The 27,511-nt window shown below is 45.5% G+C and overlaps 11 protein-coding genes across 11 annotated transcripts; 6 read left to right on the top strand and 5 right to left on the bottom strand.

Annotated features, from left to right (window-relative positions):
* Positions 1-65: 65 nt before the first annotated feature.
* On the bottom strand, positions 66-596 carry LACBIDRAFT_326604 (uncharacterized protein; the record flags this gene model as incomplete). The annotated part of the gene is made up of 3 exons (XM_001880479.1): positions 66-175; positions 314-434; positions 489-596. The coding sequence occupies 3 exons, from the start codon at positions 594-596 to the stop codon at positions 66-68; spliced, it is 339 nt and encodes a 112-aa protein (XP_001880514.1).
* A 406-nt stretch (positions 597-1,002) lies between these two features.
* LACBIDRAFT_296586 (uncharacterized protein) lies at positions 1,003-1,330 on the bottom strand (the record flags this gene model as incomplete). The annotated part of the gene is made up of 3 exons (XM_001880480.1): positions 1,003-1,119; positions 1,173-1,249; positions 1,300-1,330. 3 exons carry the CDS (start codon positions 1,328-1,330, stop codon positions 1,003-1,005), a joined length of 225 nt encoding a protein of 74 aa, XP_001880515.1.
* A 1,221-nt stretch (positions 1,331-2,551) lies between these two features.
* LACBIDRAFT_234612 (ubiquitin) lies at positions 2,552-2,843 on the bottom strand (the record flags this gene model as incomplete). The annotated part of the gene is made up of 2 exons (XM_001880481.1): positions 2,552-2,666; positions 2,740-2,843. The coding sequence occupies 2 exons, from the start codon at positions 2,841-2,843 to the stop codon at positions 2,552-2,554; spliced, it is 219 nt and encodes a 72-aa protein (XP_001880516.1).
* A 1,235-nt stretch (positions 2,844-4,078) lies between these two features.
* Positions 4,079-4,727, top strand: LACBIDRAFT_326606 (uncharacterized protein; the record flags this gene model as incomplete). The annotated part of the gene is made up of 2 exons (XM_001880237.1): positions 4,079-4,262; positions 4,459-4,727. 2 exons carry the CDS (start codon positions 4,079-4,081, stop codon positions 4,725-4,727), a joined length of 453 nt encoding a protein of 150 aa, XP_001880272.1.
* A 670-nt stretch (positions 4,728-5,397) lies between these two features.
* Positions 5,398-6,294, bottom strand: LACBIDRAFT_296588 (uncharacterized protein; the record flags this gene model as incomplete). Its single annotated transcript, XM_001880482.1, has 2 exons — positions 5,398-5,771; positions 5,826-6,294. The coding sequence occupies 2 exons, from the start codon at positions 6,292-6,294 to the stop codon at positions 5,398-5,400; spliced, it is 843 nt and encodes a 280-aa protein (XP_001880517.1).
* Positions 6,295-7,039: 745 nt separating this feature from the next.
* On the top strand, positions 7,040-7,345 carry LACBIDRAFT_296589 (uncharacterized protein; the record flags this gene model as incomplete). Its single annotated transcript, XM_001880238.1, has 1 exon — positions 7,040-7,345. The coding sequence occupies one exon, from the start codon at positions 7,040-7,042 to the stop codon at positions 7,343-7,345; it is 306 nt and encodes a 101-aa protein (XP_001880273.1).
* A 764-nt stretch (positions 7,346-8,109) lies between these two features.
* Positions 8,110-9,956, top strand: LACBIDRAFT_143003 (glycoside hydrolase family 72 protein; the record flags this gene model as incomplete). The annotated part of the gene is made up of 6 exons (XM_001880239.1): positions 8,110-8,245; positions 8,293-8,497; positions 8,550-8,765; positions 8,820-8,969; positions 9,020-9,633; positions 9,691-9,956. Coding segments are annotated over 6 exons (1,587 nt in total), but the record flags the coding sequence as incomplete, so codon positions are not given.
* An 8,479-nt stretch (positions 9,957-18,435) lies between these two features.
* On the bottom strand, positions 18,436-19,501 carry LACBIDRAFT_326610 (uncharacterized protein; the record flags this gene model as incomplete). The annotated part of the gene is made up of 3 exons (XM_001880483.1): positions 18,436-18,482; positions 18,573-18,632; positions 19,033-19,501. 3 exons carry the CDS (start codon positions 19,499-19,501, stop codon positions 18,436-18,438), a joined length of 576 nt encoding a protein of 191 aa, XP_001880518.1.
* A 2,614-nt stretch (positions 19,502-22,115) lies between these two features.
* LACBIDRAFT_326611 (uncharacterized protein) lies at positions 22,116-23,323 on the top strand (the record flags this gene model as incomplete). Its single annotated transcript, XM_001880240.1, has 4 exons — positions 22,116-22,294; positions 22,385-22,755; positions 22,838-22,890; positions 23,063-23,323. 4 exons carry the CDS (start codon positions 22,116-22,118, stop codon positions 23,321-23,323), a joined length of 864 nt encoding a protein of 287 aa, XP_001880275.1.
* Positions 23,324-25,135: 1,812 nt separating this feature from the next.
* On the top strand, positions 25,136-25,306 carry LACBIDRAFT_296595 (uncharacterized protein; the record flags this gene model as incomplete). The annotated part of the gene is made up of 1 exon (XM_001880241.1): positions 25,136-25,306. The coding sequence occupies one exon, from the start codon at positions 25,136-25,138 to the stop codon at positions 25,304-25,306; it is 171 nt and encodes a 56-aa protein (XP_001880276.1).
* Positions 25,307-25,384: 78 nt separating this feature from the next.
* Positions 25,385-25,810, top strand: LACBIDRAFT_296596 (uncharacterized protein; the record flags this gene model as incomplete). The annotated part of the gene is made up of 1 exon (XM_001880242.1): positions 25,385-25,810. The coding sequence occupies one exon, from the start codon at positions 25,385-25,387 to the stop codon at positions 25,808-25,810; it is 426 nt and encodes a 141-aa protein (XP_001880277.1).
* Positions 25,811-27,511: the final 1,701 nt, after the last annotated feature.

Below are 27,511 nucleotides of genomic sequence, written 5' to 3' on the forward strand. Positions count from 1 at the left end.
AGAGACAGTTCTTGACAGACGGGAGAATCAAACCATTCGTCATAACAGATGGTATCCGCATGTAATCAGGGAAGCCTGTGTAGCGTTGAAGTATTGAGGCGTAAGTACGGAGGTGTCAAGGCGTATGAGTTGAAACGTTGAGTTGTGGGTGTCGTGTGGGCGTTGTGTGCTTGTGCTGTCATATTGTCAACTTGTTGAAGAGCAGGCATCGAATGTTACAGGGGTGTCCAGCTCAAACTCAAGCTTCCGGTCTTGCGACTTCATATCCCCACGTTTTGAAGTGGTAGAAGGGAAAGTGTAGTGACAAAATAACGTTGAGGAAGGGACGTGACCCTATCCACGCTGCATGTAGGTCGCACGGACACGAGGCAGAGACGGCCAAAGCAACGTGGACTGGTGATGTCGAATGATTGCGATCCGATACGATATACGATCTATCGATATTGTAAGGTCAATACAATGCGCGTTCCATGATGCGCGACACTCACCGTAAACATCGCTCGTCCGGCTTTCGGGTCGCCTCCTTCGTCATTGGGCATACTAGGCAACGTGTTCTGAGGAAGGGCCTGGGTAAAGGGTAAGCAAGGTCCGGGCATGATGATATCACAATGTGAACATCAGCTCATCGGGCGTTTGAATTGGACACGCATACTGATCAGGTAGCCAAAGGTCTGTCGATTTGGGGAAGGAAGGCGCGCGGACGATGACAAAAGATGATCACTAAAGTGCATGAATCGCCTCCTTTACCAAGTAGACCTTAGGCATGCCGCGTATAGCTCAAAGTAGGCGAAAGCTGGTCGTCAATTTGGAGCGGACGTGAACCAAGTCGAGGGCGGCCGTAAGATTACGCAAGGCAATCAATATGAAAGTCAACGTCTGGATTCCTTCTCCAGAGCTTGGAGTTAATAAAGTCAAAAGAATGACGCAAGATACTCAATAAGCTCACTTGTTGTATGAATCGCCTCATTGAAAAAAGTCATCATTGTGCATGATGCTCATTGTTCAAGGTGACGAAGGTCTATTGACCTGGAGAAGGATTTGAGGATGGGAAGATGATAATGGAAGACTCTCACTACTAACATTGTAATCTCGTTCTTGTGCTATTGAGAATGTGGACGACTTGGGTCGGGGTAAGAGAGATCAAAAGCGAAAGATGTCACAAAAATTCTCACCGTGATCGTGAAGTGGGCGACCTCCTTCAGTCTCCTCCTTCTAGAGCTGTCATTGGGCATACTGTCACGGCCGGAATCTGGGCGACTCAAATCATACTCGCGCAGATGTTGACGCGAGAAAGCTTACTGAACTCCAAGTCGCCCCGCTCCTGGGCCATCTCCTTCGAGAACTGGTCATCGGACGTGATGCCTAATCACCAGACACGCCTCGTTCTGGCTGTTTGGGGTAAGGGTAAGTATAATGAAAGGCTCAAGGACGATGGACGGAAGATGCCCACCTTGAACACCAGCTATTGAATCGTCCGTTCCGATATATTGTTATTGGTCGCGATGCCCAGCGTAGCCAGAGATCTGTCGACCTGGGGAGTAGTCGTGTGAGGACGAGTAAGGCCGTGGGCGGATAATGACGCAGGAATCTCACCGGGAACATCAGCTCAGTGTGCCCAATGACAACTTTTGCTGGAGGCAATTCAGACGCCGGATGACAACGCCACCCCACAAGACAAAATAACTTGGTAGATCGTTGGGTATAGCCATTGTGGTTCCCTCGGAGTAAAGGTAAGTTGGGGCAAAGGCTAATGATGACGCAAGTAAGCTCACTGTGAGTTTCACGTCGTCCAGGCTCCAAGCTTCAAGAACTTGGTTAAGGGTGAATTCGACGTAAAATACTCACTCTAAACCTCAATTAGTACTACCTCTGGTTTGCCTTCTTGTCATTGGGCATGCTGATCACGATAACGTTGCCGACTAGGGAAGGGAGGCGGATGCATGATTTGCCTCCGTATACTGTTCAGGATGGCCAAAGGATGACTCACTACGACTGTCACGTCTAGCTCGCCTCCTTCAAGAACTCGACGCTAGACATATTGGCCGACGTTCACCAAAGACCTGTCCCTGAAATTATTAGGAAGGAGGAATAAGAGGTCAAGCCACCTCAGAGAGAAAACCGAGCAAATAGTTTCAAAAAGGACGATGCGACATTGGGCAGGTTGAACGGGATGGGTACATCAACGCGTAGCACGGCATACTTCTCTAAGTATCCCCCCTCTTCTTCCTCCCACTCGCACCCAAAAAACGCACCACCACTACTTCAGCTTCTTCTTTCTATAGACGCACAAAAAAAAGATCAGTATCCCACCTCCCACACACAAGAGGAAAGTGGGGACGTACGGGCGGAGTTGCGAAGAGTGACCACATGACCTCTTCCTGCAGTTGGTTGCGCGCGGGGGAAGGCGGGCGTAACATTTCCGGCAGATTTGCTTGTCGCAGTTGTACTTTCCCGCGAGCACCTTCAGCGAGGGCTCGATAAGGCCACCACGGAGACTTGAGAACATGGTCGCTCAGCGAGAATTTCAATACAGGGTAAGAGTGAACGAAGCCTACCGGAGGACGAGGTGGAGCGTTGACTCTTTTTGAATGTTGTAGTCGGAGAGGGTTCGGCCATCTTCGAGCTGCTTGCCAGCGAAGATGAGGCGCTGCTGGTCAGGGGGGATGCTAGTAAGGAGTAGTCATCAGGTCGAGTCCACCACCACCACCACCACCACCACCACTAGAGCGGCACACTCACCCTTCTTTATCTTGGATCTTGGCCTTGACGTTGTCGATGGTGTCGGACGATTCGACCTCCAAGGTGATCGTCTTGCCCGTGAGAGTCTTGACGAAAATCTGCATCTGAAGCAAGAGCACTCAGGACGTGGTTGAAGATGGACAAATGGGCTTGCTCACTGTGGATTATGGTGCTGCTCACCGTGTGTTCTGGGGTGAAGTGTTCGTGTGGGAACGTGCCAAAGTGGTGCTGTACAGTTGTGGCTGAGTTTAGGGCAGGTCCACGTGACGTGTCGAGAAATTTTTCTGTCTTTCTCTCCTTGCTACAAACCACATCAAAGGTGAGCAACTCTCTTTCGCCTCGTATCTTCGGATGAGAATTATTCGTACAACTCAGCTCACTTCGATGCCTCTACGAGGTTATGAGAAGAACACGTTATTTTTTACTGATTTTTATTCTCCTTGTTACTTCTTGAACGACACACTGATCCGTTTCTTCTCCTTCAGGTCCTGTTCTCCGCAAAATGTTTTTTTGGTGTGTGCGGCCCGTTATTTAGATTGTTACGCACAAATATTCTTCGATCCTTTCAAGTCAAAGGTGAAACATCTCCCATTGTAGTTGCTTTTCCGATGTGTACAATTCGTGCTTTCCTTCTACTTTGAAGCATCCTCGAGATTTTGAGGAAAAACACGTTTCTTTCGCCTGGCCTTGATTCTTTTGTCGCCATTCCCCTGAACAACCCATTAATCCGTTTCTTCTAAGGTCTCGCCCATCCCCCGTCGCCGCAAAATATTTCTTTACGGTAAGTCTAGATCTCAGCCAACTCCTACCTACACGATGCACACATTTTGCAAATCCCACGACGTGCTTGCACAATGGGTTTTGATTCTTCGGAACCATTCAAGTCTCTGATCCTTCTTCTTCGCGTTTCGTCTCTCCCCTTGTCTTCGTTTGACTAATTCTTTCTCCTCTTTAGCTATCATTTAGTATCCACTACGCAACATGTACTCTTATGAACCCGATATAAATAGGCCTTCTTTGCCTCCCCTTGGTTTGACCGCCTTTTGCGTGACGCAAGATCAAAGTCATGACTCTCGCCAGCGACAATTCACCTAAGGTTACCCGCGCGTGTAGATCCGACCCGAGGCTGATCTCTCAAATATATTAAAGCGTCCGCCTTCTTCTCCGCCTGGGAGACGGGCCACGTCTGCAACCCCCGCAAGAACCAACGGCCCTATGGCTCAAACCTTCGCTCTCAACGGTCGTCATCCTAAAGTCCCACCCGACAACGTTCCCTGATCGGCGATCCGCCCATCACGCCCGCCCCGAGATCTACTCCGGAAGCTATGTACTCTCTCAAATGAACTGTATCGGTGGTTCACAACACCTTGGGGCATCCAAGACAGATGAGTACCGAGAAATGTGCATTATGAGCGACTCTTTCGTCCCGTCGTACAACGTACCAGAGGAACGCGTTGACTTTACAGGCAGTCAGCTCCTCTCCCCTTGCATTGACCACCTGTCGACCAATAAACTCCCTTCAGGTCCGTGCGTACTGGCTTCAGCGCTCAACACCTCGCACAGCCTCAGAGATTGAAGACGATATAGCACAAACTTATCTTTTGAATCCGATCAACGACATTGATCCCAATCTTCAGCCCCCACCTCTAACTCCAGGCTAATCTAACCTATTCGTGAGTTCCACAGTAAGCCCTCCAAGACTCTGACCTCCTAAAACAGTTATCGTCCACACTCAACTTCCGCGTCTATTCTCGATTTCTAGCCCACTTGTTAGAATGCCTGAAAATCTACCCCCGAAATTCGAAGTCCAGAAAACTTACCCACCACGCGGTGGGTTTCAGCAGTACCGTCTCGTCACGTCCACAGGATTCAAGTGTAGTCGTTGCGGGAAGGAAAAGAAAGCGAAGCTTCTCGCTTTTGCTGGAGACAAGTGGGATGAACCTGTGTGCAATGGTTGTTATGGAGAAGCACTTTCCAAGGATTCTTAGGCTTCGTTCAAAGGTGTTTGCTATCGGTTCATTCTTTCGTTGAGTTTGTATTGTAAAATCAATTTGTCCTGTCATGTCGTCACCCTGTCGCAGAATCCCTCCAGCTCATATTGCATTATAGCAGTCCCTCAATACATTCTTCGGTTCTAGTTTCCATCCACTACCCAAGGAAGAAAATGCAGCGGATGTTGAAACGAAATCAACTGAAGGCCTTTTTTTTTTTTTTTGTGATTCCCAGACTTGGCCTTAAAATAAAACTTGAGAATTGCGCAGTTCCAGGCGCATGACTATTTTTACCCAACCATGGGTTTTATTCTCATGATACTTCTATGGGCTGAGATTGATATAGAAGCTGATACCAAAAGATACTCGATATTGTGATGAACGTACCACACGCCCCTCCACAGTGCGTGGATCAAATCCAACATGGCGTACATCAACGTGGCGTTGAAAAGACTGCAGCACGAGTTACCCCAAAGTTTAAAACTTCTAAGTAACCGCCGAGTAGCAATGCAATGCACGTACCGATGACCAGACCTTTGACTTTAGACCTCGGAGTTCCATGTATTTGTGATGCAATATGGACACTGTACATAAAAGGAGCGGAAAGGGACAAGACAAAATGAAATAAAGTCCACATCCAAGTCCAACGACACCGTCACATCCGAGTCTACTTTGGCAACTGACCCGCAGCCACCTCAACCAAATTCTCCTCCCCTGGCGCATTCTGCACATATCTCGCATTAAACTTCAACACATTCTTAAACTGCAAAAACGCTTCCAGGCTAATCGGTAGGAAAGAATTCGCAACAAGGAAAATGACACCGTCAGTGCACGGAGGTGTCGTCAACGATCCGGTATATTTGAATAGGGGAAGAATGTTAAACAAATACGTGATGTCGGAGAAGATGAGCGGGCCTGTGGTGGTTGAGCTGCCTGGTTTTGTGATGGCGTAGAGAGGAGCGAGGAGGGGGTATAGGAAGTTTTCGTTGGTTCCGAAGGGGGACAGTTCGAAGAGGGCTGCGAGGACGAGAATGGAACCGTCTGAAGGACTAAACTTCAGTTGAAGAACGGACGGTTTTGAGTTTAACGACTTACCAGACGCGATGTTGACGAAATGCACTTCCATGGGATAAAATTGCCCGTCGATAAGGTGTTCCGCGGGTGTATGGAAATGATATTGCTTCAGGGTATACGTCTTGCCTTCAAAAATCGTAGTCCCATTAATCACAACCTCAACCGTCGAACCCAGGTTCTCAAATTCCGCCGACAGCACATCGGGGATACTTAATTGCGGGTTGGTCGGCGAGGGTGGGACGACGCCGTGCTCGATGTTTATCGGGGACTGGACATTGGCCGTTGAGCATTTTACGTTTGCGGGGTCAAGGCCTGCCCAGCCGAGAGGACCGGTGACTCCGATGTAGCTGAAGTTGCTGATGGGTACAGAGCCAGGTCCCGCCTGGAGATTACGGCGGTGGTTGTGCAGGCAGACGCCTTGGACAAAGGAGGTGGAGAGAAGGAGAGTCGACGCGATGGCGCCAAGGAACGTTGGGTTTTGGAAAAGCATCGTATCGTCAAAGAAAGTTAAGAAGAAAGAGACGGCCAAACGACGGGAAAAAGGGGGGGCTGACTTGGTTGGAGGGGTTTATATAGAGTTTATGATAAAAAGAACCACCCCATGGTTGGTGAGTGGCAATGGCAAAATTCGCTCAATGAAAAATGCCCTCTGCAAGGAAAATGGTATCGACGATAGAAGCTTTGAGAAGGTTGAAGCATATGCTTCCCAATTGAAACGAAAAAAGTTGTGCCCATGCGTACGCAGCGTTCAGGATGCCTAGAATGTCCAGACAGGTCCTCCTCGTAAGCCAGAAGAATCAAAGAAGCATTGGGATTAAGTTCGTTTAAGCCACCTTCTGAGTCTTTTCTGCAGTTAATTGTGGCCTTGTCGTGTCGCATTCCAACACGCATAAAGCCAAGAAAAACAGCGTTGTGATTGTGGGAGGTGCAAGGTGGCAAGAGGGACATTGTGGCAAGGAATGAGTACTGAGTGTAGGTGACCCAGTAACCTGGTAACGCCTTTAAAGTGTAAGATCGGACTTCGATTTTTAGCAGGTTTGAAGCGAAAGCGCTTTCATAACGTCGCGCTAAGAGTCTACTGGAGTCCGACATTTCATCTCGAGAGTTCAGGATGTGTGGCGACGGTGGCGTAGTCAACGAAGTTGTTGTTTACTTTGTCTTGACTTGGTCATATTCGGAAGACAAACTCGTCTGTAACAACGATAAACAACAAAGACCTTTCCCTCCGCTGTTCAATGCTTGCGTGGACACTGGAGGGCCGCCACGCGTCCTTCAGCGCCAGGCCAGCTAGTTTAGCTTCAAAAATTTCGCTGAGGAAGCATGCCTCGTTCACATCCAACGAGCCGACGGCGATTTTGGCGCTGTGGATCTCCTGGAGCCGTCCGCTGCTTCATTCACGGACGGTCCCCCCAGACGTGATTGACAACTTCTTCCAGGACGTGACGCGTCTCGTTTCTCAAGGGGAGCCTGCTGTCAAGGCGCATGGTCCATGGGATTTTAGCGAAGAGCAAGGGTGCGGAGACTTGGGATACTGCGGTTGATGTGATTCGGACTTTGGATGGGGCTACTATTTGGCGGATTTGGTGGAGGAGGCGGTTGGAGAGGACGATGATGGAAAGTTTTTTATGTATCAGAGGATAGAGGCGAAGGACCCCGGATCGAGGAGTAATGATTATGATCTCATTGGATAAACGGTATGTTTGCTGTCATTGGTGAAGGGCCGACGGTGCTGACTTGGGGGATAGTTCTTTGCAATCTGTACAAAATTATATCTATCATAGATCCTAATCATTATTCTTGCACATCGGACTCAAATCTTGGACGTCCCATGTCATGTAGTCACCCCATCGCCGCCATCGCCTTCCTCGATACATTCTTCATTTTCCACTACCCAAGGAAGAAAAATACCGCGGATATGGAAAATGGGTCAACTGGAGGCCATTTTTTTTTGTGATTCCCAAACTTGGCCCCCAAATAAAAACCTTGAGAATTGCGCAGTTCCACTTGGCACTGGGCGTATGACTATTTTACACCAACAAGGGTTTTATTCTCATGATATATTTTTAAGTTTATGGAAGCGGAAACCAAAAGATACTCGATACTGTGATGAGCGTACCACACGCCTCTCCATGCTATATGCATCCTGCTAGAGAACATCTACGTATGGTGTCTTGAATGATGACATTTTCAAAAGTGGCAGTGCTGAATAGACGCTTTCGGCCAACTGCGTCGGACACGTTTTGTTCTCACTTCTGCATCAAACCACATTCTTTCCCCCAGCATGAAGTCGTTCGGGGCTCCTGCCCTCGTTTCCCTCGTCCTCACCGCCCTCTTGGCGTACAACGTACACGCCATCTCACAAGTCTCTCGCACAGGTCGATACCTCTATACAGCGGACGGATCTAGGTTTTATATCAAGGGTGTAGCCTACCAACAACAAGGTCACTTTTTCTTCATCACCCTTTCGCTCGGTGCTTACTTGTCATAGGCATTGTCACTGATACCTCTGCTGCTAACCCGTTTGGCGAGCCTTCGACTTACATTGACCCTCTCGCGGATGCATCCGGATGCGCTCGTGATCTTCCATATCTACAACAACTGGGCGTGAACACCGTTCGTGTATACAGCGTCGATTCGACCAAGAACCACGATTCGTGCATGAGCGCCCTCAGTGGTGCAGGCATCTATACCATGTACGTTCGTGCCGTCCGTCATACCCTCCCCTAACCTGATAAAGCACGCTAGCATCGACCTCACCCTTCCCTTGAACGGCTCAATCGACCGCAGTTCGCCTGCGTGGTCTACTAACCTTTTGGATCAATACCTCGCTACCATCGACGCCTTCAGCAAGTACGACAACGTCCTGGCATACAACGTCGGAAACGAGGTCGTCAACGGCTCATCCAACACCAACGTCGCTCCTTTCGTAAAAGCAGCTGCTCGAGACATCAAGGCATACCTGTAATTCATCTCTTTCTTTTCCTTTGTGTTCCTCTCACCTCCCCCCCCCCTCAGCACCGCCAAAAAGTCCAGCGTCCTCATCGGCTACGCAGCCATCGACGGCGCGGACAACTTCCGAGACCCATTGGCCAACTATTTCAGCTGCGATCCCTCAAACACAAACTCTGGGTCAACCGCGATCGACCTCTTCGGCCTCAACAACTAGTACGTCTTTCTCTCCTCCCCATCCTCCCCTCTCCATTGACACGTCACAGCGAGTGGTGTGGCAATTCCACCTTTGCAGACTCTTACACCGACACCGAAAACAACTTTGCTGGGTACAACGTCGCAGCCTACTTTTCCGAGTACGGCTGTGTCCCTGCCTCCGGTGCCCGCCCCTGGACAGAAGTAGGCGCCCTCTTGTCGTCCGACATGTCTCCCGTCTGGTCCGGGGGCATCGCCTTCTCCTATTTCCCGGCAGCCAGCGCAGCAGGTCAATTCGGCATGGTCACACTATCATCTGACAACAAGACCGTCACGACATCCACGGACTTTACCAATCTCGGCACTCAATACGGCGCTGCTACGCCTCCCAACTCCCCTGCTAAAGCTTCGGTTGCGGCGGCCGCCTTCCCCGCGTGCCCAACACAAAACAGCACGTTCTTGGGATCGACGACGTTACCTGCCACCCCCAACTTGGCGGCCTGCCAGTGTTTGAAGAATGCTTTGAGCTGCCAGTTCACCCCTGTCGTTAGCGATTACACGGTTGTCGCTGGGCAGTTGATCAATACCGCGTGTGGGCTGCTTGGTCAATCGGGTGGAACGTGTACCGATATAGCCGCGGATGGTGCTGCGGGCACGTATGGTCTTGTCTCGGGGTGTGATCCGAGTGAGTTTCATCGCCTTATTTCCTCGTCTTTCCCTTAATCCACCCCCTCCTCCGCAGCCGTCAAACTCTCCTACGTCATGTCAAAATACTACGAGTCCCAAAACCGTAATTCACAAGCATGCAGTTTCGCAGGCAACGGAACCGTCAACTCTCATGCGTCCACCTCCGCCTCAGCCGCGAGCGTCGCGTCTTCGTGTATAGCCAGCCCCAGCGCGACGTTTGCGCCGACTGCGCCTGCTAGTTCATCTGGAAGTAGCTCGACTGCGACCACGACGAGTGGGGGTGGGAAGAAGAATGGTGCGAGCACGTTGGTTGGGGGTGGATTTGTAGGGATGGTGGTGATGGGTGTTGTGGTCGTGGTTAGTGGGATCTGGACGGTGGTGTAAGGCGGCCACGGTGGATGTTCGGACTTGCAACTACCTGTACATGACATTCCCTACTGATTGGATAGATCCTCGAACCTTGGACATTTGTTTTTCTCGCTTATATACTGTATATCTCAACGCTAAATGATACCTACTTGTTGTCCATTACATCTCAAGCCTTTCGATTTCGAAAACGTAAGGTAAACATTACAAGAGTAGTGCAAAATAAGAGAGGCGTCAGGAAAGCATCTGTCTGCCGAGTTGTGGATTCGTCACAAAGGCAACGTCGAGATTCGCGGTCTGGATTAAAAACAAGACGGACAGCAATACATGCAGCGGACTGAACATCACCGGTAATTTGGGTGAATTGCGGTCAAGCACTGGGTTAACGCGTAAAAAGACGGAAAAGCGCCTCGAATCAAGTCGTGAGTGGCTTCCCTTTCTCAGGCTGGCGAGATGCCATGTTGGGCGGTGGCAGCCAGATATCATACCGACGGTCAGCTGCCTTGGATGTTTTGGCAGTGACCGGAGCCCTATTTGTTTGACGCATGGTTTCTTGGGGTGGGATCCACCGCTCGTATGACCTTGGTTGATTGCCAGCCATCCTCGGATGGGGGGAGGGATTTCGCGGGAGGTGAAATGGAGGATGATGAAGAGGGCGGGAGGAGGATCCTTTGAATGCAAAAGCAGAGTAAGTGAAAAGGTTCTGGATGATATTCTATAGGGTTTTAGAGTAAGGATAACAAGGTTGGTGTTACAAATGTTAGACGAAATGGGCAAAAAGGCTCGCAGGTCGAACGGTATAAATGAAACAGTAATGGGTAATGTGGTTGAATGTTATATACTGTAATAGGTTGATGGGTGAAGTCTGTAGCGACAAACCCTCGCAGGTCGAGTGCCCTCGACCTGCGAGAGATTAATGACGCACGCTGGAACATATGTAGAGATGATAATACACAATATCCATATTAGTCGTTCATTAAGCAGCTTAATGACTTTTGTTCGCCCAATCAACCTCATTTTTCGGGAGCACCTCCGCATCATCGTGGCTCTCTGGGTTCTGCCTTAAATCCCGCGTGGTTCTCAAAGCTGTGCTGTGGTTCTACCAAACAAAGTAAAATATAAAAAGTCGTGATTTTTTGGGAGCAAGTTCCTGAGCCTTCAAAATCCATCTTTGCATTTTTTCACTTTGGTGGTGAAATTCGTTTCTTGAGAACCGGGGTCAGTTCTTTGGAACCTGGGCTGGTTTTTTGGGAGCAACCATATATATGGTGTATCTACCTTTGTACAAATTTTCAGCTCAGGTGCTCAAGAACTGACCCTGGTTCTCACCCAGCCGACTTTATGATGACGGACCAACTTGGCGCAAGATGACTTTGTGTCCGACAGGTGTGAAATTTTGTAGACATGAAGGTGCATAAAATACAAGCAACCGTAAAAAATATCTAAAGGTGGTTCTCAAAACTCAGCTAATGTTCCCTCTGACAATAGTCTGCTCGTCAAGATATGCGCCAAGTGGGGACATGGTGTCAATTGTTGAGCACCTGGGCTGATTTTTTGGGAGCTTGCATATACATGGTGGATCTACCTTTGTACAAAATTTCAGGTTGGGTTCTCAAGAACTGACCCCGGTGCCACCTAGCCGACTTTACGCTGACGGACCAACTTGGTGCAAGATGACTTTGTGTCCGACAGGTCTGAAACTTTGTAGACATGAAGTTGCATGAAATACAAGCAACCATAAAAAATATCTAAAGGTGGTTCTCAATACTCAGCCAACAAAGCCTCTGACGATAGTATGCTCATCAAGACTGGGAGATGGAGTCAGTTATTGGGCACCTGGGCTGATTTTTTGGGAGCAGCACCGTACATAGTCAAGTGACCGACGTACAAAATTTCACATCAGGGGTGCAACATCTGAGCTCGGTTCCACTGAATCTTCTCTGCCATCCTGCCAGACATGTTTCAGACACAAGCTTGAACTTGGCATTCCATCCAGTCATGACTTTAATCATGTTCTAACTATCCAGCCAAGATGTCAACCATGAAGTGCCCACAGCAAAGCCATGTATGTCAACAAGTCCATATTCATGAACATGAACCACCTCAGTGTCAGACATGCAAGTAGCATACCAGAACCAGACAGACTTGCACTCAGAATGACATGACTTGGATGTATGTCTATATGGAATAATCATGTGGACTTTGATATGTGCTATACCACTGACTGAAGTTTTTGAAAGATGAGATAAGAAAACCATACTTTCTAAGCTTGAAGCAATTCTTGTTGGAGATTCAAGACAAGGCAGATGCTAAGAACTTGGATGAAAGACATGACATCTGACCATCATGCAACATATCCAGTCATGACCACAACCATCTCCAACTGCTCTTCCACCTAACCATCCAGCCAAGATGTCAAGGCTCAAGTTAAGCAATGAAGACACTGGAGGGGAAGATTCTGATGTCCCAATGGGGCATAGATCTGAACCTCACCTTGCATCCAATGACCTGTATGCAGGAGAAATAGAATGGAAACCATTGCACGCAAGAATTCTGAGGCATCCTTATCATTGAACGGGGGTCAATCAACTCATCATGTCCCTCCTGTGAATAAGTTCTGCTCTGGTACACTTCCATCTCCATCTGCTTTTCAAGCTATCATCTAGACAAGATGCAGCTATATCAGTGAGGCCATGCATGTCAAGCAATGTCAACAAGTCGATATCTACCAACAACAAAGGATCTCAGTATCAGACATGGAAGATGAACAAGGTGTAAAACTTAGACTAAGTCAGCAAGTTCTTTACCATGATTGTCAAGCAACTTGAAGAAGTCCTACAAGAACCTTCTCAGCAAGTCCAAGCAATGAGTATAAGTGTATCTGCAGCAACAAGAACCAAGTGTAAGTCAGACATGCAAGTAGCATACGAGGACCAGACAGATGTATTATGATAAAACCAGGAAGTTCTCTATGATCTCGATCTGGTTCAAGTCCATCTTCTATACAAAGTGTTCACAAGATACACTTGGAATAAGTAACCCAGCATCAAGTCTATCATGTGCAAGTGAAGTCAGACATGCAAGTAGCATACCAGGAGATGACTTACCAAGGAAGTTCTTTATGATCTCCAAGTCCATCTTAAGTATGGTTGAACTTGGTTTATGGTAGACATGTGATGGAAACAAAAGACTTGGCAGAGCAACTTGAGACTTGGAGGTATGTTAAGCACTGGAGTCAGGCTGAAGGTTTTGAAAGCCATACTTTATAAACTTGAAGCAATTCTCATGCAGGATGGATAGTGCTAACCCCGTAACCCGTGGTCATGGAAGGAGTCTAACCCGAGGGTGAGTTGAGATGCTAACCCGAGTTGTGCAATGAGGAGCCGGTAGGCGACGATGTTGTTAGTTGCGTTAGGGTTAGGTTAGGGTTAGGGTTAGGGTTAGGGTTAGGTGGGTGGAGCCACGAGCCGAAGGCGAGTGGCGTTGAAGAGAGTTGTTGGAAGAGCTGCTTGGCGAAGCAAAGAACAACAGGTGCTGTTGGGTAAACAGCACTCCCTGTTTCGCTTTTATAAGCTCTTCGGGTTCTTTGCGTAGCATTCTAGATTGCGTTATCAACAATAAGAATCTATAAATAGATTATCTTTTGTTCTGATAAGCATCTTGCGTCATTCCGACTTGGAGATAAGGATAGCCATAAGGCTATGTAGATAAGGCTAAAAATAGACAACAATAAGGCATCCGGATCACTCATCCGGACGTACTAGGAGCTGTTCGTCATTACAACTACTAAGGACTTTTCGGACCAAACAAGATCACAGTGGACACCATAGAGCGTCTACTCTAGAGCGTTTATCTATGGGCGCTTTCTCAACAAGCGCTCTAATCTTAGCGTATTCATCTAAGGCAAGAGCATCCAAACCCCCTTAGCGCCAGAGGCGCTATAAATAAATATAGAGAAATCTATTTACTTGTACGTACTATTAAGAGAGTACAAGGACTTACGTGTCCTCCATGCCGGGGGACGTTTGGGTAAGTTAGGGTTAGCCGGTTAGGGTTAAGGGTTAGAGTTAGGGTTAGCTATACTCAAAGGGAGGTGAGGACCTGGAATTTTACTTTATTAAAAGCATATGTACTCACGGTTAGGGTTAGAGTTAGGTTTCGGGTTAGGATTCCTGGATGATCTCGGTTAATACCGTCTGTAAAAATCATCAAACCGTAGTACTTACAAGATGTGACAACGTCTTGAAACGAGAGTGAATATTTGAATTATGGGAAGTAAACAATTGTGGCAGCCACTAACGTCACCACAACGAGTTTGGCTATCTCCGACTTTACAAGTAAGGCACAGCAATGACACACTTAGGCGCCATCCGTTACCCGCCGACAGGTTAGTTCGGCACGCTAAGTAAGCACGTTCGCCACTTTGGGCTACTAGCACGTACCGCGTCCAATACGGGGCCAACTAGGCTACGAACTGTCTAAATCCGAATTCGTTAAACGCGCGCATCCAATCATCCGAATCGTCAGAGGAATCGGAACTACCTGATTCATAAGGATTCGCATTTGGTATATCAGATGCTAAAGCATCGCGTTCTATTCTAGAGAGAACAGTCTTTTTCCAAAGACTGGTTAAATCGAACAAGTTCCGCGTTCTTTTGCGGCTTGTAATCATTCTTCTATTCAGAATATTTATTTTTCTGACATCTGGCATCAAATGACGCCCATCAACGGTAGTTATCTCCGAACAAAAGTCCGAAGACACACCATCAAGTCCACCATGACTGGCGGAAAACATCGGAAACTTCACGTTATAGTTGGAAGTTTCGGCGCGAATACTATATTCGCGCCAATATTCTAATACTGTTTCTCCAAGCTCTCGTGCGGAGAAGAAATTCCATGCGGTATTAAATGTAGACTTAAGGACGAGAACTTCGTCCGCGGGGCGTTCCTGAGTTACAGATAAACGCTTGTCCCAACGTTCTCGGATGTGATCCGAAGTCCATTTTGATACAAGCTCCGATGGGTATCCACGCGCCGTATATAGAGTTGCTAAACTCCGTATACTATCGCAGTAGGTTGAATTAAGGCTACTGAGCGTGGCCAATCGGGACATCTCACCGATATAGGTACCCCGTTTAACGTCTAAGGGGTGATGAGAAATCCATGGTATTCTTTCCATATGGTTACGTGCCTTGCGATAAGGCATGTGTTGTAAACTATTATCTCCGGGATCCCGGTAGATACACATGTCTAAGAAGGGTTGATGTGAATCTGACACGTTCCATTCTATAACACAGCCATCGAACTTTAATTGTGACATGTATTCTAGCGCTTCCTGCTCTGAGTTAGCGTAGACAATGCCAATACAATCGTCGATGTATCTTCCGTAGAAGGGTATTCTAGGGTTGTTTAAACCCGCCATTCCACCTTCAAACCACACTCCGAACAGGGTTGGCCCCAACAGGCCTTGATGCGACACCCATGCTCACCTTATAATAAACATTACACTTTGGTGCATGTTTTTCCTTAAATTGGGCATGTGATCTGGACCCTTATAAGGTCTTGGCAGTGCTGGCGCACACACACATAAATCCTGTCATTCCAGTGGAATGGAGTTTAGCAGAAGGCCAGGCCCTGCTAAATTATTTATTCTGGTGTTTTCCATTCCCAGTTAACAAATAATATCTGTTTCAAGAACAGCCAGATGTTCGTTGGACCGACGCCCCGGTTGCTCTCGTCTCTTTTGCGCCGGGAAGCACTCATTCACACCTTTCTTTCGATCCCCTGAACTCGCCAAACGGTGATGAGCGCGCGCTTATCCTAGGCACGTGAACCCGAATTTCCGAATATTCTACCAACTTTGCGAATCTTACTCCGCACGCGTCCCCTCCTGCCTATATTCGATTCAACAACACGTTCAGACGTCTTCACCAACTTTAGGATGTTCCATTCGCGCGTTTCCACACACACCCTGAATATTCTATCATGTGTACACGCTTTAAATCCGAACTTCCGAATATTCAACAGCTTTGCGAGGATTTCGACAACATCTCCACACACATGTTCACAAGACATTTGCAGACTCATCAACAATTACCCTTTCGCTTTCTCGCCACTTCAGATGTATCTTCACACATGCCCGAATAGTTGTATTGCGAAAGAATGTGCACAGGCACATACTCCGGCATTCATCCATTCCCATCAATCCGGTCTTATTGTTTGCACATTTGGAGTTTAGCTTTAACCTAGGATCAATCGCCATGCACAGCCAGTCTTTGCTTCCATTTTCCGAATATATTGGTGCCTTTCCACCCCTTACTTATTCTTCTTTTATTTTATATTCATTTTTTTACTTCTTTCGCATTTCTCTGATTTTGCTCTTACTATCTTCATGTTTCATGTTTCGGAACTTCTTATCTTTGTTTCTATCTTTCACATTTCCTTTTTTTGAATATTTTCGAATATTTGTACATTCATGTATTTGTAGTATCATAGTACTTCGAAATAACAAGTTGTACTTCACCCCTCGATTCGCATCTCGTTCCAGCTGATAATCGTTTCAGCACTTCGTTATACTTGTTGCCATCGTCCTGCACACTGTGTGCACTTGTCAACCTTCGCATTATTCGTTTTCCGATTATTCCCTCCACTCACATTGTCCCTAACATCCTCATACTCCCCACACACCTTCGGACGCACTCCCACACATTAGGAGTTATGTCTACATCACCTTTCCTGTTTTGAGAAGCCCAGAGAACTCCGTCTCGTGTCTTTCAGAGCCACTCGAAGCAACGCTAACCATTTCCGAAGGTTTTGTATTTGGTGTGTTTTGGATTTTCCATACACATCTACTGCGTTGCAGGCATATCAACGGTCACGTATTGGCTGCGCTTTGCCTAGTTCAGCCTGGCATGGCCATAACGAACATATTTCGTCCGTTCTCGACGAAATCCTCATCGTTCCTTTTGTTCTTTGGCTCGTTTTGAAGCCACGGTCAATGCGCTTCTGGGAAGCCCTCATACGCATCGGACAGACAAGCGGTTCTTGCGTTACAGCGTCATCTCTCCAACAACCATTTCCCCATTCCTATTGTCATAACCTGCTCGCATCGGACGTTCTATAGCCCATTTTAAACGTCTGAATTGTACCTTTCCAACGCACCTATTTACATCAATAACGGACAAAGGCCTGGTCTGCAGCATGCATTTACTCCAGAACTGCAGTTTCTGGGTACTTCCTCTCTATCTCAACGACCACGGCTCATCACGATACGCGAATTATATCTCCAGGAACGGGCCAGAAATAACTACGCTATGCTCAAACACATTTTTGGCTACCTCAGGATCTCCCCTCTATTTGGGGGTGTTAAGACTTGATTGGAGGACTCTTATGGGCAGGGGAGACACCTCAACTGGTTGAGAGTTGCTGCTCATGTGTTACGCAGCAGACTCTTCTTCAGTCATGGTTCAGAAGGCTGATTGCTGCTCACGCGTTTCGCAGCAGATCAGTGTGGAGGAGTTGCTGCTTGCACATTATGTGGCGGACTCTTCTTCAATCATGGTAACCTTATAGATTGCTGCTTGTGTGTTGCATGGCCTGTGTCCACTCTGGGGGGCAAGATTTATGACAACATTTTTTTTTCTTCCTCTTTCTTTCAACCTCTTATCATTCCTACCCAACATGGCACCACCTCTACCTACTCTGACACCAACTCAGGATCACAGCTTGTAATTTTCCACTGCACGATCTCTTTGCCTCTATCCTCCCTGGCTTGATTCTTGAGATTTGCACACTGGAAAAGTGGGGGGCTGTATGGGAGTATAGGTGGAATATGGGAGGAGAGGTGCAAGCCTCTATCCCATTACACACTCCCCACATCCAGATCACACACCACAATGGAAGCAAGCTACATCATCTTGATGGGTAGAGGGAGTTGAGTTGGGATCAATGATCTGAGTGGAGAGGTGCAAGCCTCTATCACACTATACATGCCTTGTACCCAGACCACAAGTATGATAGTATGATGGAAGCATGCTACACCATCTTGATGGGGAAAGGCAATGGAGTTGGGATGGATGACCTGGAAGCCATCCACTTGCATGGTTTCCCAGTACTCATGGTTATACATCACTGAAGAGAGAATGGGATGATCATATGGGTAGTTCTGGGTCAAGCTGGGAGCTTACAGTGACCAGCTTTCCAGATAGGAAATTATTTGGGGCCAAATTTTTTCTTTCTTTTATTCATCTTCTTTGCTTTCCTACCTTTTGGTCTCATTTTATCCTGATATCCACTCTGGGGGGCAAGAGGATTTCTATTCTATTATTCTTCCCCACCATTGTTTTTCTTACATGCCCTCTGGACATTGGAGGGCTTTGTGATATAAACAGTGGTATATAGCTAGATTTGCATATCTTACATAATATATTGATCTTTAGTCTTGAACCACCAGCTTGTCAGCAGTCTTGCCATCCTCTTGCACTACATGTAGTGCTTTGTATATCTGTACTTCCTACAGTATGCATAATCATGTTGGGCCAGCTGAGTATCTTGTAACTGCTCATTGCTCACTCATGGGTGTTGATCTCAGATCCACCCATTCTTGCCTCCTCCTTCCCTCTGGGGCTTCAGCTATGCGAGAAGTTCAGAGTGAACGCTTCACATGAATGGCCTCCTCTAGTTTGAAAGCAAACTTGGGCATGATGTGAAAAAGTGATGATGCAGCAATTGCAATATGTGAGGTCAGGTCAATTCTTCAGCCATATACCCATGACCTTATAACTATGTTTTGAGATAGGACAGAACCAGTACTTTACCCTCCGATCAGACAGGATGGTTCAGCACAGCAGCAATTAGCATTGCTGATCAGAACAGTTCTGATCAGCTCTGATCAGCACTGAGTTAGAGGTCAGGTGACTTGAACTGTATTTATCAAAGTCAGAAATTCAGACCTCATTATAAAATTCACAAGTAAATTGAATCAAAAAATGATGTATTTCAATTATAATACAAAATACATTTAATTACATACAGTGTATACTAGAGAGGGAGGGGATGGGCAAGGGAAAAGGGAAGAGGGAGGGAAAAGGGAAGGGGGAGGGAAGAGGGAGGGAAAAAGGGAAGGGGGATGTATAAAGAAGGGGGAAGAGGGAGGGGAGGGACAGGGAAGGGACAGGGAAGGGGATGAATAGAGAAGGGGGAAGAGGGAGGGGAGGGACAGGGAAGGGGAGGACAAAGGAAGGGGGAGAGAAAAGAGAGGGGGCTCGTTGACGTCGACAGTTGACGTGGTCATCATCCTCAGCGTCCGTCAATGTGTGGCCGTCGTCGTCATCTGTTGACGTATTGTTGTCATCGTGGTCTGTCGATGTGTGGCTGTCGTCGTCATTGCTGATGTGTTGTGTTGTTGTCGCTGCTGACGTGTTGTGTCGTTGTCGTCCATTGTTGTCCGTCGACACGTGGCCATTGTCGTTGTCGCTGATGTGTTGTCCCGTCGTCGTCATTCATCGACCTGTCGTTCATCGACATGTTGTTCATCATTGTCAACGTGTCATTGTCCATTGTCGTCCGTCAACGTGTCGTTGTCCATTGTCGTCCGTCGACGTGTTGTTGTCCATTGTCGTCCGTCGACGTGTTGTTGCCATCTGTTGTTGTTGTCATCCGTTGGCACGTCATCATAGTTCATTGGAGTGGTGGCATGGTGACGTGGGGATGGGTGTCGTGGATGATGGTGGTGGGTGAGGAAGAAGAGGGTGAGTGTGGATGATCCCAAATCAAATGTCAGCGTTTGCCGAGACTCGTTTAGGAAAGCCAGAGGTGACGATGGGTTATATATTATAATGTTATATATATTTTATACAGTCAGATAGCCCAGTGGTAATATTGTGCTTTTGTGATCATGTGATTTGTCTATGAATGCCTGGGTTCAATCCTTGTCCATGTATTTATTTTTATTAGTATAATAATAACAAGGGTAATACTCATGTATTGCTCAGTTCTGTTCAGCGTCACTCAGCATCTCAGTTGCTCAGCAGCATTTCAGTTGCTCAGCACTGAGCACTCTGATCAGTTGTGATCAGTGCTGAGTAACTCTGAGTGAGGCCATTGCTGAGTTGCTTTCCAGCCAAAATGGCTGGGAAAGGAGGTATATTAATTCTGATCAGTGCTGATCAGAAAAATCCTCTTGCCGATCAGTGCTGATCAGAACATGTGGGGGAGAGACAAGACCTCGACAGATCAGTAGCTATCAATATGAAGGCATAAAGTAGCCTTTCCTAATGTGAAAGACAGCTTGTGCATGATGTCAAAAACTAATGCAGCAGAACTGGCAATATGTAAGTAAGATGATGTTAATCCTTCAACCTCATCCCCATAACCTAGACAGAGCCAAGGACACCATAAACTACATGTCAGTCAACTACAAACTTTTCTCCTGAAAAAGCGCACACTACAAACCTTTGTAGTCTCAAAAAGCGGACACTACAAACTTTTCTGATTTGTAGTCTCAAAAAGTGGAGACTACAAAATTTACAAATGGAAAAGTGCACACCAAACTTTTGTAGTCCCAAAAGGCAGACACTACAAACCTTTCTAAGGAAAAAATGAACACTACAAAATTTTGTAATGATGAAAAGCAGACACTACAAACTTTGTAGTCTGGATATGCTTTTAACCCTAACCCTAACTTTGTAGTCTAAGTCCAAGCTTTTGTAGTCTAAGTCTGACTTTTGTAGTCTATCACTAAACTTTGTAGTCTATGTCTGACTTTTGTAGTCTTTTGTATTGTATCAGTAAACTTTGTAGTCTCAGTCCAACTTTTGTAGTCTATCAGTAAACTCGACTTTTGTAGTCTTTTGTAGTTTGTCAGTAAAATTTGTAGTCTAAGTCTGACTTTTGTAGTCTATCAATAAACTTTGTAGTCTAAGTCCGACTTTTGTAGTCTTTTGTAGTCTATTAGTAAACTTTGTAGTCTATGTCTGACTTTTTGGTAGTCTATGGTAGACTCTTATAGTCTGTCAGTGTCAATTTCTTTTCTAAGCATGCACCTTCCTTTATTGGTCATTTTTCCCATGATATGATAATTGTAGCCCTTTTTTTAGCTTTCTAAATATACTGAAATCATGTTGTTTGGTTTTGTTTTCATGGAGAAAAACACAAAAAAAACAAAAACAAAAAAACATGACACTTTTGAAATTCCTTTACCTCATATCTCCATAACAGGAGCACTTCAGAATATAATTCAAACAGATTCAGGAAGCTACAGTGTAGGGCTACAACTTTGGTCTTTTGACCATTTTTGGTAATTGGTCATGTGACCATCATCCCAACATCCCATTACATGGACCCTGATAGGTAACAACATTCTCCTCTTAATTTTCGTCACTTTTGGTCAAACCAGGTGATCTTTGGGATGGACTGTGAAGTGGACCCTGAAGGCAGTGCCTGATGTTCTGTGCACCATTCATATCTTTTTCTCATTTTTTTTGCTATGATGCTAGGCAGAAATGAAATACCTAAATATTGCAATGAAAAAGTAACAGAAATGAAATACCAAAATATTGCAATGAAAAATGATGCTAGGCAGGAATGAAATACCCAAAATATTGCAATGAAACAGAAATGAAATACCTAAATATTGCAATGAAAAATGATGCTAGGCAGGAATGAAATACCAAAAATATCGCAATGAAACAGAAATGAAATACCAAAATATTGCAATGAAACAGAAATGAAATACCCAAAATATTGCAATGAAACAGAAATGAAATACCCAAAATATCGCAATGAAACAGAAATGAAATACCAAGATATCACAATGAAACAGAAATGAAATACCAACAATATCACAATGAAAAATTGTCCTGGGCAGAAATGAAATAAAGTGGGGAAAAAAATGAAATGAAACCCTGGGGAGGAATGAAATAGAAGTGAAATTGCAATGATATAAAGCCTTGGGAAGAAATGAGATGCATTTCATAAGGTTTGCCTTATGTATTTCATTTCATAAAAAGCTAGGCAATTTCATAAAAAGCTAGGCAATGATCAAATCGTTGCAGGCAATTGCCTGTAGTTTATCATAAAAAGTGGTAGGGACTAGTGCACACCCTCCACCCCCAGATGTACGTCCAAGGTCCCGAGTACATCTGCTGCATCCCCCAACGCAATCAGTCTCACCACATGTTGTGGTGGACACCCACCCTTGCTGATTGCCCCATGATTCCCAATTCACCATTCTCCATCTCCATTTGCATACTCAAGCCAGAACTCCTGAAGGGGTACAAGGATCTTCATGACAAGTATGTTGGTTTAATCGCAAAATGAGAGGGATGCGACTGCTCCCCTCTTGCAGGTCTTTTGGTTACCACAATGTGTCAAGCCCTTGATAGGCTTCGATTATTTGGGATGATGTACAAAGAAATCCTACTGGGCATAGCAGAATTCCAGAGGGCTGTCCTTGACATCCATGCATGGATCAATTTCATAGACATCTATCAACCTTGTCTGTTTCCTGGACCCAATGGCATGGTGAAGTATGATGCCAATCAGGATCTGATGGGGGCTTTCACAGAAAAGGTTCAGGTCGCTCAACAACTGCAGGCAATGGGGATCCCTGTATGGCTGATCCTCCCCTCATTTCGAATCCTCCCCACCATGAATGTCAACATCCCATCTTTCCAGCAACATTGCAAGATGATCGTTCTTGAGCATTTCAAAGATCATGAGGGCAATTTAGACCCATACCCTGTTCTGGCGACTGGTCCGCCCTCGTCCAAACTTTACAGGTGGACCCAACATATAGGCTGTGCAATCATGGACCTTCACAATGTCACTGCAATCAGTTGACAAGACTTCATTAAGGGGAAAGCTAGTATTGGGGGAGTTTGAGATGAATGTAAGTTTTCAGCTTGTAATGATGCAACCCACTTCACATACCTCAATGAAGATTCTATTCCTCTGCCATCTGCATCCATGTTGTTGTCTGTGGGGAAAGTTGGCCCATCTGGTTGGTTCTTTCATATTTCTTTCTATGTAACCTTGGAGACTAATTTCTACCTTTCTCTTAGCTTACCTGTTACCATCCAGCAGTGTCGGACAACAACCCTCAGCTTCCAGAAGTGTCAGACAACAACCCGCACCATCCTCAAAATGTGGGTCTCACCATTCTAAGCTTAACATATGTAGTAATTGTGAATTCTGGCAGTTCTGCTTTCTGTGGCCTCTCAGCAGCTGTCCTGATGCTCATCGGTACCATCCATCCCACCAGTCATGCCCAACCCAACACGTCATGGTGGTCCAGGACCTTTGAAGTGTTCTTGCATAGCTGAGGTGAACATGGCTGATGTCAACTCTCCTTTCATGCCTGTCCCCATTCCCACATGGGCCAACGCTTTATGAAACTTGGATACCAATCATCGTCGTTTGAGATGTCAGCTGGGGGATGTGAGCATCAGGTACAAATACCCGAAACCAGAGATTTTTGTAAAGTACTGCTATTTATGGTGGATTGTGGTTTTATTCAACTGGATTCTGCTGGATTCCACAGGACTCCACTGGATTCCACTGGATTCCGGTCCCATTGATATAGAATGTAACAGTACACCCATAAAAATGCGAATTTTAGCAATTTCTCCTATAAAACCTCCTATAGTAGAAATACAGTCACATTGATCATAAGGATTGTTAGATGCAACCCAGTCTAGTCGATTAAAGTCTACATCTGAGAAATGTGCATGCCTTAGGCAGTAGCAATTGCAGTCAGTTCATGACCAAATCACTTCAATATACTTGAAGTCTAATAAAAGGCTATGCTACCATGAAATAGTACACTACCAAGTGTTCTAGAGTAAAGACACCCCCGCACAGGGTGTTGGAGTTTACACCAAACCAGGGTCTCACCTTATTATGGATTAAAAGATATTAATTCTAAAGATAAACGTGCGAGCATAGAAACTTGACACATACCTGACACGCACTTATAAGCTTGAGAGTAAAGATGCCATAAGGCATCGCTGGAAATGCACTACAGTGGTATGGAAATCTCATTTCCCAGAAAGAACTTTTGATATCTGGGGTTATAAATGAGGTTTGTCTAAATTGGCTCAAGGAGGCTGGGTCTCCATTTGAATCAGATAATATAGACACAGTAGACCAAAACTATGAACCTCCACCTTCTTCTAGTCCTACTTCGGTGGCAGATAATGCTAGTGATGATTCTCATGAGAGTCAGAATACTACAAACTATGATTCTGATATTCCTCATCCAAGTGAGTAATTGCGGAAGCGATGCCCTCTCTGTTTTGGTGGGGATAATCCACCTGACCCAAATTTTATGTAAGTGATTTTTTAAATTGGGTCAAAAATAGATTCTGATGACTGGTACATTTCAAGGGTGTGTTAGGATCCGTCCTATTCCTTAGATAGGGCGAGAGGTGAAGTAGCGGTCGACGTAAATACCACCGGTAGTACTAGACTGGAAGGGAAGGGGATCTATAATAGAGTCGTTGTTCGGAGTTAGGTCCAGGAGCATGAGTGTATGGAGCTAATTCCGAGAAACTAGAAGGCACGGAGTTGAACTCCAAGAAGTGAACGAGTCACTAAGCGAAGTGTTAGTGTAACAAAGTTACGTGATAACTCAGCGTAAGGTGGATTCGGCGTCGGAGTTGCAGTCCGAGGCAAGTTAGTAGGAATAACACAGATGAGAGACTGAGACGAGAGGACGAAGGAACAAGACAGAAGTTAACTTTAATATCAAGGATGAGGCTACTTGGTACATTCGAGGAGTATTTATACGAGTCGTAGAGAATAGGGTCTGTGAAAAGGGAGAAGAGGTCGGTAATGTCGGTACAAAGTAAAACAATAAAGGGAACAAGGGCCATGTGGAAGTATCATGGAGACGGAGACGATAAGTAAGGAAACGTGGAGTCGGAGTTGGGACTTATTGTGAAGAGGGTTGCCAAGGCGGAGAATGGGAGACTTGGCAAGGCGAAGAACAATAGGCGCTTGTTCTATTCGGAGTTGTCTTGCTCGGAGTTGCATACGCATCGTTTGCCGGAATACAAGGTCGGGGTTGGTTCGGCGTTGTAGTCCGAGGAGCGAGGTTGGCGTGAATTGGTCATGTGAGGTAGAGGGTCACGAGGATGGTTCGTGACAGGGTGGATGTCATTGTATGCATTGATGCTTTTTTTACTCACAAGAGAAGAAACCCTGCAAAAGGTGGGGCAAAGGGACCTGAAAATCTGCATCCTGATACAGTATTTGTGCCTGAGAAATATGTAATGGAGATGAAGGCTTTAGTTGAAACAGTTTGACCAGAGAAGTCCAAAGGAAAAGAAAAGGCTAATGTATCATCTGATGAACAATCTACTGAAGACTCATATGAACCTGGCATGAAGGTCCCTGTCTCAGCTTTGGAGGGATGCCTGGCCTCCTTTATTGCAGCAGATGAGAGAAGAACTAAAGCCAGCACACAGTTCTTTGCAGATACAGGTCTTATGGCCATGCTGTGTTGTCATGACCATGTTCTCTGGCTAGTAAACATGACTACTGCTGGAGAACGCCAATACTATGCTCTGGTATTGATAAAAATGCTGTTTATATTATCAATGACAGTTGGAATTTTGTATGACATTGGATGCCAGTTGGAGAGAAGTTGCCAAATTTGGGGGTTTCTGGAGGAATTCATGGCAAGAATCCTTTTTGCCCTTGCAGTTTTCCATGGATATGGACACCAGTGGCCCTGCCAACTTGTTTATCACCCTTGTAAATGTGAAGGTTTTGGCCTCTCTGATGGTGAGGTGCTATCAAGTTATTAGTTCCTTCAATGCGTGTGGCATGGGTAAGTGTCTATCTCATGTACAGTTGAGTGCAAAAAGAATGAAGGTTGGTTCATTTTTCTGGTTCTTTCTAAGAATCTATTGTACCATGTATTCTTTTACATTATGTAGTTGTGTTACACTTCCCTTGGTATGGACTAATTTCAGTGAAAGCTGGAGCCTTGAGAAGGTTTTTATTCTGGAGGCCATTTTTGGCATCTAAAAAAAAAAATATGCACTAACTGGGGAGGTAGCCAAAACATACCTCTGGTCAACCTGAATGAGCCTATCAAAGAATTAGTTAAAAATACTGAGTGGTTATGCTTGTAGAGCCTCCAGAAAATGGTCATTTTGTGCCATTTTGGCACTTCAGTCACCCATTTTAGGGTACCTATGAGGTACATCAATTCCTTGATTTAGGGTACCTTGAGGGTACCCATTCCGGGGTGGTATATGAGCTCAATACCAATACCATGGTACCATGGAATGGAAAACCCATACCATATCCCACTCATACCAATACCATGTTACCATACCATACCATGTCATGTCATACCATACCAAATGATCTCATACCATACCATACCATCATACCAAAGCTGACAAAGGGTGTCTGGGGTCCTTTTTCAAAATATATAAATTATTTCTGCAGGCTGCAATACTGGTCCATTGGGTGCCATTTTTTGTGGAAGGGTTCTTTAGGTTTTTGCTGAGGTATTAAGCTACAAAAGGAGGCAATATAGTAAACTTAATCCTTTGAAAATTAGTTCAATTGAGCTTGATCCTGGATTTTGGCATGCATAATACTGGATCCATTGTGGTGATGTGGTATTTGAGAAGCAAGACAACAAGAAATTGTGTGTATTATCTATCAGTCCTAAACACTACATAATACCATCCATTTCAAAAGCTTGGACTTGAGCTAGATTAATATCCAACAGGTTGGACTAGAATATGCACTTCAATAATCAACTACATTAAGTACCACTCCACATACAATTAATTTTAAAAGCATGCAATTTGGTGTGCAAAAAGTGCAATGTTTCTGAATGAAGTTCATACAGAGTGGTATTTTTGCTCAAATTTTATCTTCTTGGAATTGACAGGTATATGAGAAGCTGATCTAAAGTTTAAGAAAAAGGTCCCCAACAAAACACTGAGATTTGATTGATATATTAGACTGGTTATGAAAAAAAAGTCAGTTCATTTGAGTTGTGACTTGGCCACCAGCTAAGCATGAATAACTCAATGAAAACTTGATACATTTTAAGTTCTTCTTCCAATAATTTAGATCTACTTCCTATCAATCTGGAGACTTAAAGAACATAAAATCTGATCACCTTGCTTTAGCTAGGTCTCCCAGCTTCACATTCCTAAGCAAATGTTGAGACCAAACATGTCACTCTTCCACAAACATGGTGCAAATAATACAGCTTCCTGGATGTCATATTTTTCAAGATTGGAACAAACATCTCACTCTTCTGCAAACATGGCATAAATAATAGGACATTCTGGAGGTCATATTGTTGATATTGGACCAAACACTCCACTCTTCTGCAAACATGGTCTAAACATTCTACCACCCACTGCTGTGAGGAGTCAGCTGAAGGACAGGCAATGAGCAGCAGCCTCTTGACAAGCTATGAAGGAACAAAAAAATAAAAGGAAAAGATTCTGCTAACTTAAGATAAACAATGGGAA

This window comes from Laccaria bicolor, genomic scaffold (assembly GCF_000143565.1).
Source record: "Laccaria bicolor S238N-H82 LACBIscaffold_10 genomic scaffold, whole genome shotgun sequence".
NCBI lineage: Eukaryota > Fungi > Basidiomycota > Agaricomycetes > Agaricales > Hydnangiaceae > Laccaria > Laccaria bicolor.